General features: G+C 46.3%; 1 protein-coding gene and 1 long non-coding RNA gene across 4 annotated transcripts in view; both read left to right on the top strand.

Moving 5' to 3' along the window:
- The first annotated feature begins 1,494 nt into the window (after positions 1-1,494).
- NPR3 (natriuretic peptide receptor 3) overlaps positions 1,495-13,314 on the top strand; it is a 112,541-nt gene continuing 100,721 nt past the window's right edge. The window contains exons 1-2 of one of the 3 annotated variants that reach the window (XM_034998839.1): positions 1,495-1,559; positions 1,690-1,828. In XM_034998839.1, coding sequence (XP_034854730.1) covers positions 1,816-1,828 — 13 coding nt within the window. In that variant the 5' untranslated portion in view covers positions 1,495-1,559; positions 1,690-1,815. Of the gene's footprint in view, positions 1,829-13,314 lie in introns of all 3 variants that reach the window. The other 2 variants (XM_034998838.1, XM_034998837.1) reach the window with 2 other exon arrangements.
- Positions 11,007-13,314, top strand: part of LOC118006246 — a 9,058-nt gene continuing 6,750 nt past the window's right edge. The window contains exon 1 of the long non-coding RNA XR_004678012.1: positions 11,007-12,243. This is a non-coding gene — a long non-coding RNA (uncharacterized LOC118006246). The remainder of the gene's footprint in view (positions 12,244-13,314) is intronic.

The raw sequence follows: 13,314 nt of genomic DNA on the forward strand, positions 1-13,314 counted from the left end.
TACGCTCTCTTACGTGCCCTGGGGTTGGGATATAAGGATAAATTCAACACTTTCATTCTTGCCCTCAGCAAGTTTGAAACTCAGAAATGCAGTCTTTGATATTTCCTTCTGAAGTTCAATGGCAGTTGACAAATAATGACCGAGGGCCTGGGGTGTTCCAGGCAACATGCTAAGCATTTGGAAGTTACTGCAGGAGACAAACAGGAATATAGAACTTGCTGAGTAATAATATAAAATACCGACAAGGGGTTTGCAGATACAAGAATTAAATCCTCTCTCAGAATGTGGATGTTTTCTGGAAAAGAAAATGCTGCTAAGCGAAAAGAAGTTATTGCCTTTGGAACCCGGAGTCCCTTTCCCCTTGGAGGTTTGTTGAGATGCCTCTTTCCCCAGAGGAAAAGTCCTCAGAGAACTCACATCTGTGAATACAGTGTTTTAACAGTCACCTCAGCAAAGCGCAAGGCTATTCTGGGAGCCAGGGGCCTTGCCTCCTGTGTTAGTCCACTTGGGCTGCCAGGACAAAATACCACAGCCCAAGTGGCTTAAGCAACAGAAATTTATTTTTTTCACAGTTTTGGAGGCCAGAAGTCCAAGGTCAAGGTGCTGTCAGGGTGGGTTTCTGGTGAGTCCTCTCTCCCTGGCTTGTAGACCACCACCTCTGTGGCTCACCAGAGAGAGCTCTCTGGTGTTTCTTCCTCTTCTTCCTTTTTTTTTAAGATTTTATTTATTCATTTATTTTAGAGAGAGAGAGCATGGGGGGAGGGGCAGAGGGCAAGAGAGAAGGAGAGGAGCAGACTCCCTGCTGAGTGTGGAGACCGACATGGGGCTCGATCTCATGACCCTGAGATCATGACCTGAGCTCAAATCAAGAGTCAGACACTTAACTGACTGAGCCACCCAGGTGCCCCTCTTTCTCTTCTTATAAGGACACCAGTCCTGTAGGATTAGGGCCCCACCCTTATGACCTCAGTTGACTATAATTACCTTTTTAAAGGGCTTTCTCCAAATACAGTTGAAATGGGGGTTAGGGTTTTAACATATGAATTTGGGGGGGGACAAAATTCAGTCTATAACAACTTCTTTCATTTTAGATATCAGATCATTTCATCTAGGAAACAGTAGTGCCTGAAAGTAATTGTCCCCCTCCCCTAATTTAATAAAAACAAACCAACAAACAAACCAGGTCCTTCTAGGTTAACCCTGGAAAGAGAATCTCCTGGAGAGGAGGCATCGCTGGATCCTATGGCCTCTTGTTTGTCGCCCACGTTCCACTGCGCTGTGTGTGGGGGGGTCCTCTTATATGCATTCCTGCCGCCAACTCCATGCTGCCTGGGGGGAGTGGTGAGAGCGGCGAGTATCATTTCCCCTTTAACAAAACCGGCCTAAACAGGGCGGCATGACCTTTCCACGCATGCCTACAGCACAGCTGAGCCAAGGTTATGTCACTTAAGAGAGACTTTCCTGAGAGCCAGGAAGTGACAAAAGGCAGAGAATTACTGACCGCTATAGGAAGCACGATAATCCTTGGGCCAAGTCTTCTCTGTTTGGGGTCCACTAGAGTGAGCCGCCTTGCTTCCTAGTTCCTGGGGTATTAAAGATACCTAACCTTCCAAATGCTATCCCAAGAGAGAATGCCTAAGCAACTTTTCTTCTCTTTCCCATTTCCCCCCTTGCTGGTCACACCAGCAGTGACCGCCCCTCTGCAGGAGAAGCCGTGGAGGCAGAACCCCAGCACGACGACGTACCAGTGTGCCTCTCGGCATTTTCTAACAGGTCAGCCCTTGGCTGGCAATTATCACCCCTTTGTCTCCATGGATGTGGCTAAATGGTGAGTCATCTTTATCTTCCTAGTGCTCCAGATTAAGCACCGAGGTGTGCCAGACACCCTTGGTGGAATAAATGGTTCACATGCCATCTTTTTGTCGGGGTGCTAGATGATCTCCGCTTCATTCCATCTCTTCACTCTTGTATCTTTCTCCCTTCCAAGTGACAGACGTCCAGTGCCCCCCAAAAAGAAGTCAGAAGGGATGAGATCAAATAATTCTACCACATCTTGCTTGCAGAGTTTAATTTTCATAATTACTCAACAACCTCCGACAGCATGAAAACCCACCCTAAAATCCTGATAGGCCCCCCAGTAGCTGCGAAAAGAAGTTATTGCCTTTGGAACCCGGAGTCCCTTTCCCCTTGGAGGTTTGTTGAGATGCCTCTTTCCCCAGAGGAAAAGTAATAACAATAACAATATTGTTGTCAGAACAATAACAAAAGGACTAAACAATAACAAAAGGACTAAAACAGCATATTTACATGTAGATGTTCTGAGCGGCTAATCTTGGTTACAACATTTAAAAAGCACTGTTTCCCATACATGCATTTTATCTACCAAATAAAAATGATGGAAAATGCTTTCATGTAGGAAAGGAGAATTTTTTTTTTAGCAGTGAAAGCCAAGGTTATTTTCCTAACTCAATCGCAACTATAATTCTCAGCCTTCTGCTGTCACTCTTCAAAGCAGGCCCCCAGTCTAAGATCTGGGAGGCGATGCCAATTCCTGATTCAGCTCCTGACTCTCAGTGCGCAGGATTCCTCTTTGAGCATTCCCTTGAAGAACTGAAACCAACTTCCCTAAAGAGAAAATTACAGAACTTAGGACACTGTGTTGTGATCTTAGTTGAGACAAATGTTCAAAAGGAGTTCCTTTTTTATTTTATTTTATTTTTTAAAGAGTTTATTTATTTGAGAGAGAGGGAGAGAGGGTGTAAGTGTCGGGAGGGGGAACGGCAGAGGGAGAGGGAGAAGCAGGCTCCCCGCCGAGCAGGGAGTCGGATGTGGGACTTGATCCCAGGGCACTGGGATCCTGACCTGAGCCAAAGGCTTGACCGACTGAGCCACCCAGGTGCCCCAAGGAGTTCCTTCTTTAAAAATTTATTTTAATTAAAAAAAATAGACAATGATAGAAAAGACCAGGAAGCCAGACTCAATTTTTCTTTGAAAATGTTTAATTTCCGTGTTTCCAATTTTGAGTATTTGGGCATGAGGGTAGCTCTGAGCAGAACCTTTTCAATCCACTGGTGTCCATGAATTAAAACAGGCCTCTCAATCATTCATTCATACAGTAAGCATTTATTAAAGGCCTCCAGGTAGGACTGAGGGATGCAGAAGTGGGAAGGGACACTCTCCCTGCTCTCCAGGGTGCACAGTCGGGACCTACGGTGGGATGAGCAGCCCCCTCAAGCAGCCCGCTCACTGGCACTGGCCGCTTGGTGGCCTTTGCGGGAAAAGGGGTGGCTGGGAGGTTTGGGGCAGTTTGGAATGAAGTGGGGTCCCGTGTCTTTCCATATATAAAGTAGGACGTGAGGGGGGACTCTGGCTGCAGGGCTCGCTGGGTTCAGCAGATGTCAGAAAAAAAGTTATTTCGATGACTCAGTAAAAAGAAGAGAGAGGAATCCAGGCTTTTGATCAAATATAGCTTATTCGCAGGAGGCTGGGGCAGGGAGAGGAGAAAGTGGGGAGAAAAGCATACCTAGGTACAGCAGTGCAGATGCCCAAGAGTCTACCAGGCAAATGCAACTGACTGCAGGGAAGACCTCCAGGGAAGTGCCGCGGAGATGAGCGGATGGACCCAGAAAGCCTCCAAAACAGTGCCTGGCCCATTTATAGTAGCTCTCCTGAGAAGCCTCCGAGGACTTAGTGGTGGTAGGAAATTCCTTTTTATTGTCTGGAACACTCGACAATGCTTTTTAATATCTGTGCTGCCCCTTCTCTACTGATCTCTCTCTGGACCACCCATGGGAAATCCTCCCTGCCCCCTGCCCCCTTTGGCCTTCCGTTGAGTCCTCAAAGCTTCGCTAATTCTCGTTTGACACGTAAGGTGGCGGGCGGTGTCTGATACAGTCAGTAGATGTCACTGCCAAATAGTGCAGGTGTCTACCCAACCAAGCCCTGGGGTCAGAAGCTTCAGGTTCCCTTCAGTGGATTTACTCCCTCCTTGGCTGGCACTGCGAGGTCTAAAATCTGTGCGTGTATTTACTTAAGACAGCGGTGTGGCCACCTCTCCAGTTCAGATCTGACGTGGGAGGCTTGGTTTCCCTGGGGTCTGTGATCGCAGGCTCTCATCGGCGTACAGCTGTAGCGCATTGCCTCATGCCCTAAGAAGCCACAGTTGCCCTGCAAGGCTGATTCAATGGCATTTAATGGTATCTAACCCTGGCCCATTGCCCTCTGGACTTAGATCTTTAAGTTGTGGCCAAAAGCTCAGCTCCGAAGATGGAGACAGGATCAGGTCCCACATGGTCTTGAGGGCAGGAGTCAGTCTGAATGTGTCCCGTCACTTGATAGCAGACAGACACTCTTCATCAGCTACTCAGGACTCCAGGCGCCAGGAAGTAAGTTGAGGTCAGGGAGTTTGTTTTATCTACTGATTTGGAAAAATATTTAGCCTCCCTGGAACAGGGATGTGCATTCCGTGTGCCTGAAGCCATGAAATTTGGCAAGTCCCATATCAGATGCCTAAAACTGTTATACAACTCAGTCTAATTTAGATTGTATGGCTGCCAGAGGGAACTGGGTCTCTCATTTGGCCCAAAAGTCCCCCCTGACAATTCTTAGGGCCCAACAATCAATACCAACCCACAACAGTAATAATGATAACAGGAATAATATCCATTGCCCAGATTCGATAACATAGCTTTGCATAATCAGAAGCTAGAGTTTGGTCCAGAGGGACATGTGAGAACTTGTGCAATAATTTGGCCCTCCTGCAAATGAAGACAAAGGTATCCGATGGTGTGGATTAGAATGAAAACATCATCCAAGCTAGTGTTTCTTCTGTAATGGGCTCTGGCGACCCAAAAAGAAAAGCCATCTTTCTTATAATTTTTCAGAGAAGAGGCTATGCATGTCCCAGGTCATTTTTATTCAAGATTGTCTTAGAAAGATTTAATTCCACTTCATTTTGCATGGTATATATGAATCTATAAGAGCAAGCGCTCAAAACTTTGTTCTCTGGCCAAGTAACACGTGAAAGAGAAAAGCAAACTCAAAACCAGTATGTCGAACACTTACCTTCCAAATGGTGAGTGATACTTACGTTGTGTTTCTGTGTGTATGTGTTCAAAACCATGGAAAGGGTGTATATTCTATTTTTTTTTAAGATTTTATTTATTTATTTATTTGAGAGAGAGAGACAGAGATAACAACAGAGAGCATGAGTGGAGCAGGGAGCCTGACGTGGGGCTCGATCCCAGGACCCTGGGATCACGACCTGAGCCAAAGGCAGAAGCTTAACTGACTGAGCCACCCAGGTGTCCCAAGGGTGTATATTCTAGATTCAAACAGATGTGGGTTCACCTTGTCCCACAGCATATCCTTCGGCTTTCTCATCTTTATGTTCTGCTCATCACACCAAAGTGTATTTTGTGGAATGCTAATTTTGTAGAATAAAAAACAAGGATCCCGGGAAAGAAGCAAAGAAACAGAGTTAAAAATTAAGTTTGGGAAGGGCCAGGTTGAATAAAGTTCTACTGGCTTTTTAGTCGTAGGGTCACTCAGAGCCTTTACTATATTTACATATAATGAGATTATCAAAGAGGGGAGCTGTATAAATGAGAACACAAGGAATCTCCAAGAGTGGCTCAAACTTATCTATGGAAACTCTTTCTCCTAAGCATCTCATGGGATCCAGGAATTTAGAAAAATCATGACTACACCCCTCAGGACTCTTCAGTTGTAAATAACAGAGACCCAACGCTAGCTTAGACATTTGCTCGGGTAACCAAACGGAAGGCAGGACACGGGTGCGGCAGCTTATAACAGTTACTATTTGTTGTGAGATGACCACGTGCCAAGCACTGTTCACCATGCTTCACATGTGTTAATTCGTTCAATCCTCACAACAACCCCATGAGTTACGTACTATTATTATCTTTTTACAGGTGTAGAACTCAGGTTGCGAGGCGTTCTTGCCCAAGGTTACCCAGGTAGTCTGACTCCGAGCCCACACCTGGAAGCACCGTGCGTTGTGCATCTCCAGGGACTTCAGTGCTGTGAAAGTTTATTTTCTTAGTGTGACTCTTGTGTCCTTGGGTCTGTTTCGTTCTCTTCAGCCAGCTTTCCCAGTGAGATTAGAGACCAGGGTCTCACCTTTTAGCCTGCTCCTCACCTCTTTACCAGGAAAGGGATCCTCCCCTATAATGCTCTATTGAAAACCTTCTGGAGAAGGGCTACGATTAGCCGACTTGAGGTCACACACCCCGTCTTGGTGGGCAGGAGGGGGAGGTGTTCTCATGAGCTCAGCTCACATACTGCTACTGTGGCTGGAGGAGTGGAGGACGTGATTGGCCACATCCACTCTATCAACATGGTCTTCATGGTGGGGGAGGAGGGGAGCAGGTCTCTGAAAGAAGGAAGGTGTGTTTTCCAGAAGCAGCAGCCTGGGGCATTGGTATCCTGAATTCTGACTCACCCTGGGATCTTTTAGGATCGAATGGACTATGTATCTAGAGCGGCCAACACCGTCCTTGGCTCTGAAATAGGTTGTCAATTTATTGCTGGCTCCTTGCAGAAGAGAAAGCCCCTCCATTTAATGGGGGCACTAATCTAACTAGTGGCATGGCTGGCCAGGAAGTGTGCTTTGTAAAAAAGTCACAAGAGTTAGTCATGTCAAGGTCTGCGTCTCAGAGATCAGACCAACCTGGAGGACAAACAAAGCCAAGTCACGGGCGCCTGGGTGGCTCAGTTGGTTAAGCGACTGCCTTCGGCTCAGGTCATGATCCTGGAGTCCCTGGATCGAGTCCCGCATCGGGCTCCCTGCTTGGCGGGGAGTCTGCTTCTCCCTTTGACCCTCCCCTCTTTCATGTGCTCTCTCTCATTCTCTCTCTCTCAAATAAATAAATAAAATCTTTAAAACAAAACAAAACAAAAAACAAAAAACAAAACCAAGTCACAAGTCCAGGGAATGGGGCAGTGAGATCCAAATCTGTCATAGAGCATAGATAGACGTGCTCAGATGGGACTCATCAGGAGTCTGTGTCCAGAGGTTTCCAATCTAAGTAGAGGGCACAGCCAGGAGTCCAAGCATGCAGGATGTGGTCCAGCTCAGAGCAAGGTCTGGATGTGCCCACTGGGATCAGAGAGCAGGATCCCGGGCGGGTGGATCCCAGGGAGCCTCCCTCAGACATACAACAGGGAGACAAGACCTCAGATTCCAACATCAGGGGTTGACTAGGGAGCAAGTGATACCAGAGTGTTTCCTCCAATTCCTGGATGGGAAAGATCACACAAACAACACACCGATTTACTGCAGCCCACCACACCCACAAATTCTAAAGGCCATTGACTCCTTGCAGGAATGGGCTGCCAAATCCCCAGTGGGGCTCTGTGGGGAGCACTCGCGGCTGGGGTTCTGAAGGACACTCTTCTGCAGGTTAGTCGTGGTATTGGCCGCTCTGGTTCTCAGACCAGGAGGGTGTGGTGCGCCTCCTTTTTTGTGAGTTTCGACAAGGTGGGTCCCCCTCCACCTTTGCTGTTGTTCATTTCACGCCGCCACTGTCATAAATTACCACAAACTCAGCGACTTAAAACAACACAAATTTATTACCTCTCAGTTCTGGAGCCCCGAAGGAGGCACTGGGCCAAGATCACTGGGCTAACATCAAGGTGTTGGGAAGGCTGTGTTCCTCCTGGAGGCTCTGGGGGAGGATCCCTTTCCTTGCCCTGTCCAGCTTCTAGAGGCTGCCACGTTCCTTGGTTGGTGGCCCCTCCTCCACCTTCAAAGCCAGCAGCCTAGCATGTTCCAGCGTCTAACTCTGACCCTCCTGTGTTCCTCGTTAAGGACCCTTGTGATTACATGGGACCCCAGCCCCTTCCAGATAATCCAGGATAATCGCCTCTTCTCAAGGGACCTTACCTTAATCATACTTTCATGGTCCCTTCTGTCATGCGAGGAAACACATTCACAGGTTTCAAGCATTAGATGTGGAAATCTTTGGGGAGCCATGAACCTGCCCACCACAGTGTCATGTTCACTTTTAAACCTCCAACAGCTTTGGCTGTTTGTCACATGCATACATCATTTCCACAGGGCTTCTCCGGTTCCGGGTTTCCTAAGCACCAGCCTGGGTACCTGCAGGATGAAAGCTGCATGCCCTGCATGTTTTAGCTCTCCCTGTGGAGGATGATGGGGCTGGAGGGTCCCCGCTGTTCCCCAACGTGGGATGTGGGAGTCATTGTCTATGGTAGAGGCCCAGGTCACCCAGAGAGCCCTCGCCGACCATTATGATTTCCTCCACGAAGGGGAGAATTTCTTGGCAACCTGTCGCTAGCTGCAGTCATATAAATCTGCTATATTTAAGCAAGCTTTATGGAAAAGCAAATGGGATGGATAGGTCTCTGGAAAAATTCTCATGCCTGTTCTCCAGGAAAAATGCATGAGACTATTCATCACTGTTTGGTTGGAATGGTGAAAAACTGCAAACAACTAAAATTTCCTTCAGTAGCAGAATACTTAAACTATTCCTACACCCTATGGTAATCAGCACAAGTGACTTAGAAGTCTGTACATGAATATGGAAAAAATATTAAAAATATAATATTAAGTGAAAAAAACCCCCAAGTTATAGAATAATATTGTTCATGTACTTAGGAGGTAAAAGTTTAAAAATATGCTCGGGATGGAAACACTTCAGCTTCAGGATAGTGGGCTACTCTGGACTGGAGGGAGGAAATGACGTTGGCTAAGGCCACGGAGGAGACAGTAGTCGCACTGCTAAGTTTCATTTCTTGAACAGCAAAAAACTGAAGTGAATATGGCAAAGTGAGAATATTTATTATAGCTAAGTGGTATAATATACTACAGTATTTTAGTGTATGTTGAAATATTCGATAATAAAGTAATAATGAAAAAATCTAAGCATAAGACATAATGGTTAGTTTTTTTTTGAAGCAATATTTTTTATCTATAATATAATGTTAAAAAGAGATTTGAATTAGTCCCGTTATGCGGTCAAACTCCATACCGAGCCAGTGAGTGATCTGTAGATTTTCAGTGCTGTACCCCGAGTTACTGCTGGAACCTCGGGTCTTTAATTCCAATGCTGCAGCTAGTCCTCTGCCTGCTTGTCTGTCTACTTAGCACGGCCAGTGAGAATGTATTCTCTTGTTTTCCTCTTATACAAGATCCCACTTGAAAAGGGGATAAGGTTTTTGTTTGTCTACCAACACTAATTCTCTTTTCAATGCTTTTTTAAAAAAGATTTTATTTATTGATTTGGCAGAGAGAGAGAAAGGGAGGGAGAGTGTACAAGTGGGGGGGAGGGGCAGGCAGAGGGAGAGGGTCAAGCAGGCCGCCCCCCCCCCCCCCCGCTCCGCCCCTTGAGCAGGGAGCCTGATGCAGGGCTTGATCCCAGGACCCTGGGATCATGACCTGAGCCGAAGGCAGACTGAGCCACCCAGGTGCCCCTTACCAACACTAATTCTTACTAAGAACCTCTCTAGTAGAGTTCCGGCATGAACTTGCTTTTTAGCAGGGTAAAGTCAATGTTCCAGAATTTTTTTCCCCCAGGGACTTATGCAATAGACATGAATTTTCTCTCTGGAACTAGATGGAAACATATGCTAGGTAAAATTTTTATAATGAATATGGAATTATCTTTTCACTACAATCATTTTGAGTTTTGATAGGACATCATCCAAATAACGATGTAAGAATGCAGCTTCCCCAGGGCTACATTTCTGCCTTATCCCCAATGTTACAGGCAAGTTTAAAAGCAACTGCTGTTTAGAAATTTGATACAATCTTCCTGTGTCTTTTCTTTTCCAGTCACCTAGCACTTTGTACTTTTCTTCTCTCTGCACGTCCCATGTTGTACTATTTCTCCAGTCTTCCCAAATTGCAAGGAGAGGTTCCTGACACTCTGCACGGAAGGAGAATTTATAGTTGAAAAACAAGATTTTAAGGAGTTGAGGTAGTGGAGTCAGAAGTGAACATATAAAGGTTTTTATACAATTTCTTATTGTTGTTCACTAAGTTTAGAGCAGTATAGGTAATACATTCATGGCTGCTGCTAGGCCATACAGAAGCTCTGTGCAAAATTTAAAATGCACCCCTTTCTCTGGGTGGACACAGCCTCAGTTGGCCAGGTGCCCTTGTGCAGGGCACAACCTGCCCAACCATACATGGCTGCTCTGAGAGGGATTATCCATAGCACTTCATACATCCTAAAATACTAATATGGATATGCTACAGATAATTTAAATGTGCTTGACAGAAACTTTTTAGGGTCTTTCTTCTGCACTTGAAACAATATGCATGCAAATATCTTTGCTGAGATAGCTTGTATAGTAAGAGACATGTTTCTTCCTCTGCATCTGTGTCCATCCAAATAGTCAGCGAGTGGGGACTGTTGAGTCATTTCCCACACTCACGGTGGCTCCAGGGGTGATGCCCCCCACAGAGCCTGGAGGGTGGTGGGAGCAGGGCCGATGCAACACGGGAAGGCAGTAGTGCACTGGGAAATTGGTTCAGACAGATGGCACCTATGAGTAGAAATAAAATAACTGGAGCGCCAAGCTGTGTCTCCGGACTGTTCTTGCGATGCCCACACACAGTCCGTCCAGCCAGTTAACAGTGAGCCGTCCCAGCAACTGGGATCCGCAAACCAAGGAAAGCATGGCATAGGGAGCTTCGTGTGGATGGAATAAATGATGGAGGACGGCTTTCTTTTATTATTTAATAAGCCTCCCAATAATTGGCTAGGATTAGAAAATTCCAACGGGAAACAACTACCACAAAAGCTGGAAACGTTCTGTTGGATTTTTTCAGACCACTGACTACATTTCAGTCAGAATTGAATTCGCGTTTCTCGTGCACTTTTTTTTTAAGGTTTTATTTATTTATTTGAGAGAGAGAGAAAGAGGGAGAACACAGAGGGAGAGGGAGAGGGAGAATCAGGCTCCCCGCTGAGCAGGAAGCCCGACGAGGGACTCGATCCCAGGACCCCGGGACCGTGACCTGAGCCAAAGGCAGACGCCTAACCAACTGAGCCACCCAGGCGCCCCCATCTCATGCACTTTTAAAAGATATAATTTGGAAGCAATCACACAGGAAAGCTGCAAGTACCCCACGGAACATTTTTACCTCTGAGACTTTTCTTTTCCTCTTTGTGATTAGTCAGTATTTTTGTGGGGAGACATATACATCCTGTATCTCATTGAACTGACAATTCATTGATTGTGTTTTTCCAGTATGAGTATGGGTTCACGTGTTTGGGTAAGAATCTGTGATTACCATAACTTATCTTGATCAACTGTCCCCCTTTCGGCCCCCATTCAGGCTGGCTTCTGTGTCCTTTCTGGCATGTCCCCTCATTCTCTGAGCACTTGGTGCTTTCTGGCCTCAGATGCTCCAGATGTTCCAGCCTCATCTTCCACTGTCCCTGCCCCAGCCTGGGGGTGGGCCGGCCATTTCCTCGGGGAGCCCTGGTTCTCTTCAGTGACCAGTGGTGATTAGGATTCAAGATCTGGGTACTGGGTGTACTCACTGTTACTGGAGTATTGTTGCTCCCAGTCCCCTTTAGTAGGCAGATTCTCTCTCTGTCCCTGTCTCTCTTGATATATGTATGTACAGATACACACACTTAAATTTATATTAATTTCTGTATCTGATGTTTATTGAAACTCATGACCTCACGCCAATACCTCCAATTGGAATCCATCACCATAAAAGTTCCTTCCTTCCCATATTTGTACTTCTCTTCTGCATGAGAAGCCTGGCTCCATTACCTTTACAGTTGTCCCCCCTTATCGGAGGTTTCCCTTTCTTGGGCTTTGGTTGGCCATGGTCAGCTTTGGTCCAGAAGTAGACGATCCTCCTTCCAAACTATTGTCAGAAGGTCCCTAGTTGCCTAATGGTCTGGCACCATGCCTCCGCCCCAGTAAGATATTTGGAGAGAGAGACCACATTCATGTAACGATTACACAGTGTATTGTTATAGTTGTCCTGTCTTACTATTATTGTTGCTAATTTCTTACTGTGCCTAATTTATAAATTAAACTTTTTCACAGGTATGTGTGGCCAGGAGAAAATATAGTATATCTAGGATTGGTACTCTCTGTGGTTTCAGGCATCCATTGGGAGGGTCTTGGAACATATCCCCCACGGATAAAGTGGGACAACTGTACTGTACTCCTTCGATCAACCAGTCTGCCACTCTTTGTCCTGCCCAGATGCCCTCTTCACTCCAGAGTGTGGGTACCCCTTGCCTGGCTGCCCCTCCACAAAGATACCCTTCTCCCCCTTGCCCCAGCACCCTGGCCTGGCGGCCCCCCACCTCCGAAGGATGCCTGCTCCTCATACAGAGTTCTAATGCACCCCCTGCCCCCGTGTGCAGATACTGCATTGCCCTGGCTGAGCTGACATTCCGTTCTGGGCCACCATGGCTTCTTCTCTCTTCTCTCCTTTTCCTGCCTCATCTGGTAGCTTTTGGACTGAATGGTTTGAGAAGGAAAGAGAAGAGAAACAGAAGGAGGAGGAGGGGTTATATGTACTTTTTAAGAATGAAAGGACCCTAGGGGCGCCTGGGTGGCTCAGTCAGTTAAGCATCTGCCTTTGGCTCAGGTCGTGATCCCGGGGTCCTGGGATTGAGCCCCGTGTAGGGCTCTCTGCTCAGCGGGGAGTCTGCTTCTCCCTCTCCCTCTGCCCTCCCCCTCCACGCATGCTCCCACTCTCTCAAATAAATAAATAAAATCTTAAAAAAAAAGAAAGAATAAAAGGACCCTAACCTTAACCTCACTAAATAAATGTTGAACCATTTTAAAAAATAGCGTTGATTTGGTGACATGCCAAATTGTTGGCCTTCCTGGGGCGCCTTGTGTCTCTGCTCAGCCCTGGCTGTCAAGCCCTCTCATAGATGTCTTAGTTCCTTCCTTCTATACAATCCCAGAGCCCAATCCTGAGGAAGTAGGCTTCTCTCCACTTCCTTTACCTTCCTGAGTTTTCACTGAAGACTCTGTGGTCTACCCTCATTTTCTGTTTTCAGCAGTCTGGCTCCTGCCTGCATTCTTCCTTTTCTAAATATGCCTGTTGGGAGTGACTTGGGTTTACTGGCATCAGAATTCTCAAGCTTGCCACAGAGATGGATAGGTTTGTTGCTAGAATTTATCAGGAACTTGTGACTGAATTTCTTTACATGTTTATTCCTGAGTCTAGAGCTGTTTTTCTTCCTTCCTTCTTTTTTTCTCTCTCTCTCTCTTTTTCTTTCTTTCTTCTTTCTCTTTCTTTCTTTCTTTCTTTCTTTCTTTCTTTCTTTCTTTCTTTCT

The sequence above is a fragment of the Mirounga leonina genome, unplaced genomic scaffold (genome assembly GCF_011800145.1).
Source record: "Mirounga leonina isolate KUSES-001 unplaced genomic scaffold, KU_Mleo_1.0 Mir_95, whole genome shotgun sequence".
Classification (NCBI taxonomy): Eukaryota; Metazoa; Chordata; class Mammalia; order Carnivora; family Phocidae; genus Mirounga; species Mirounga leonina.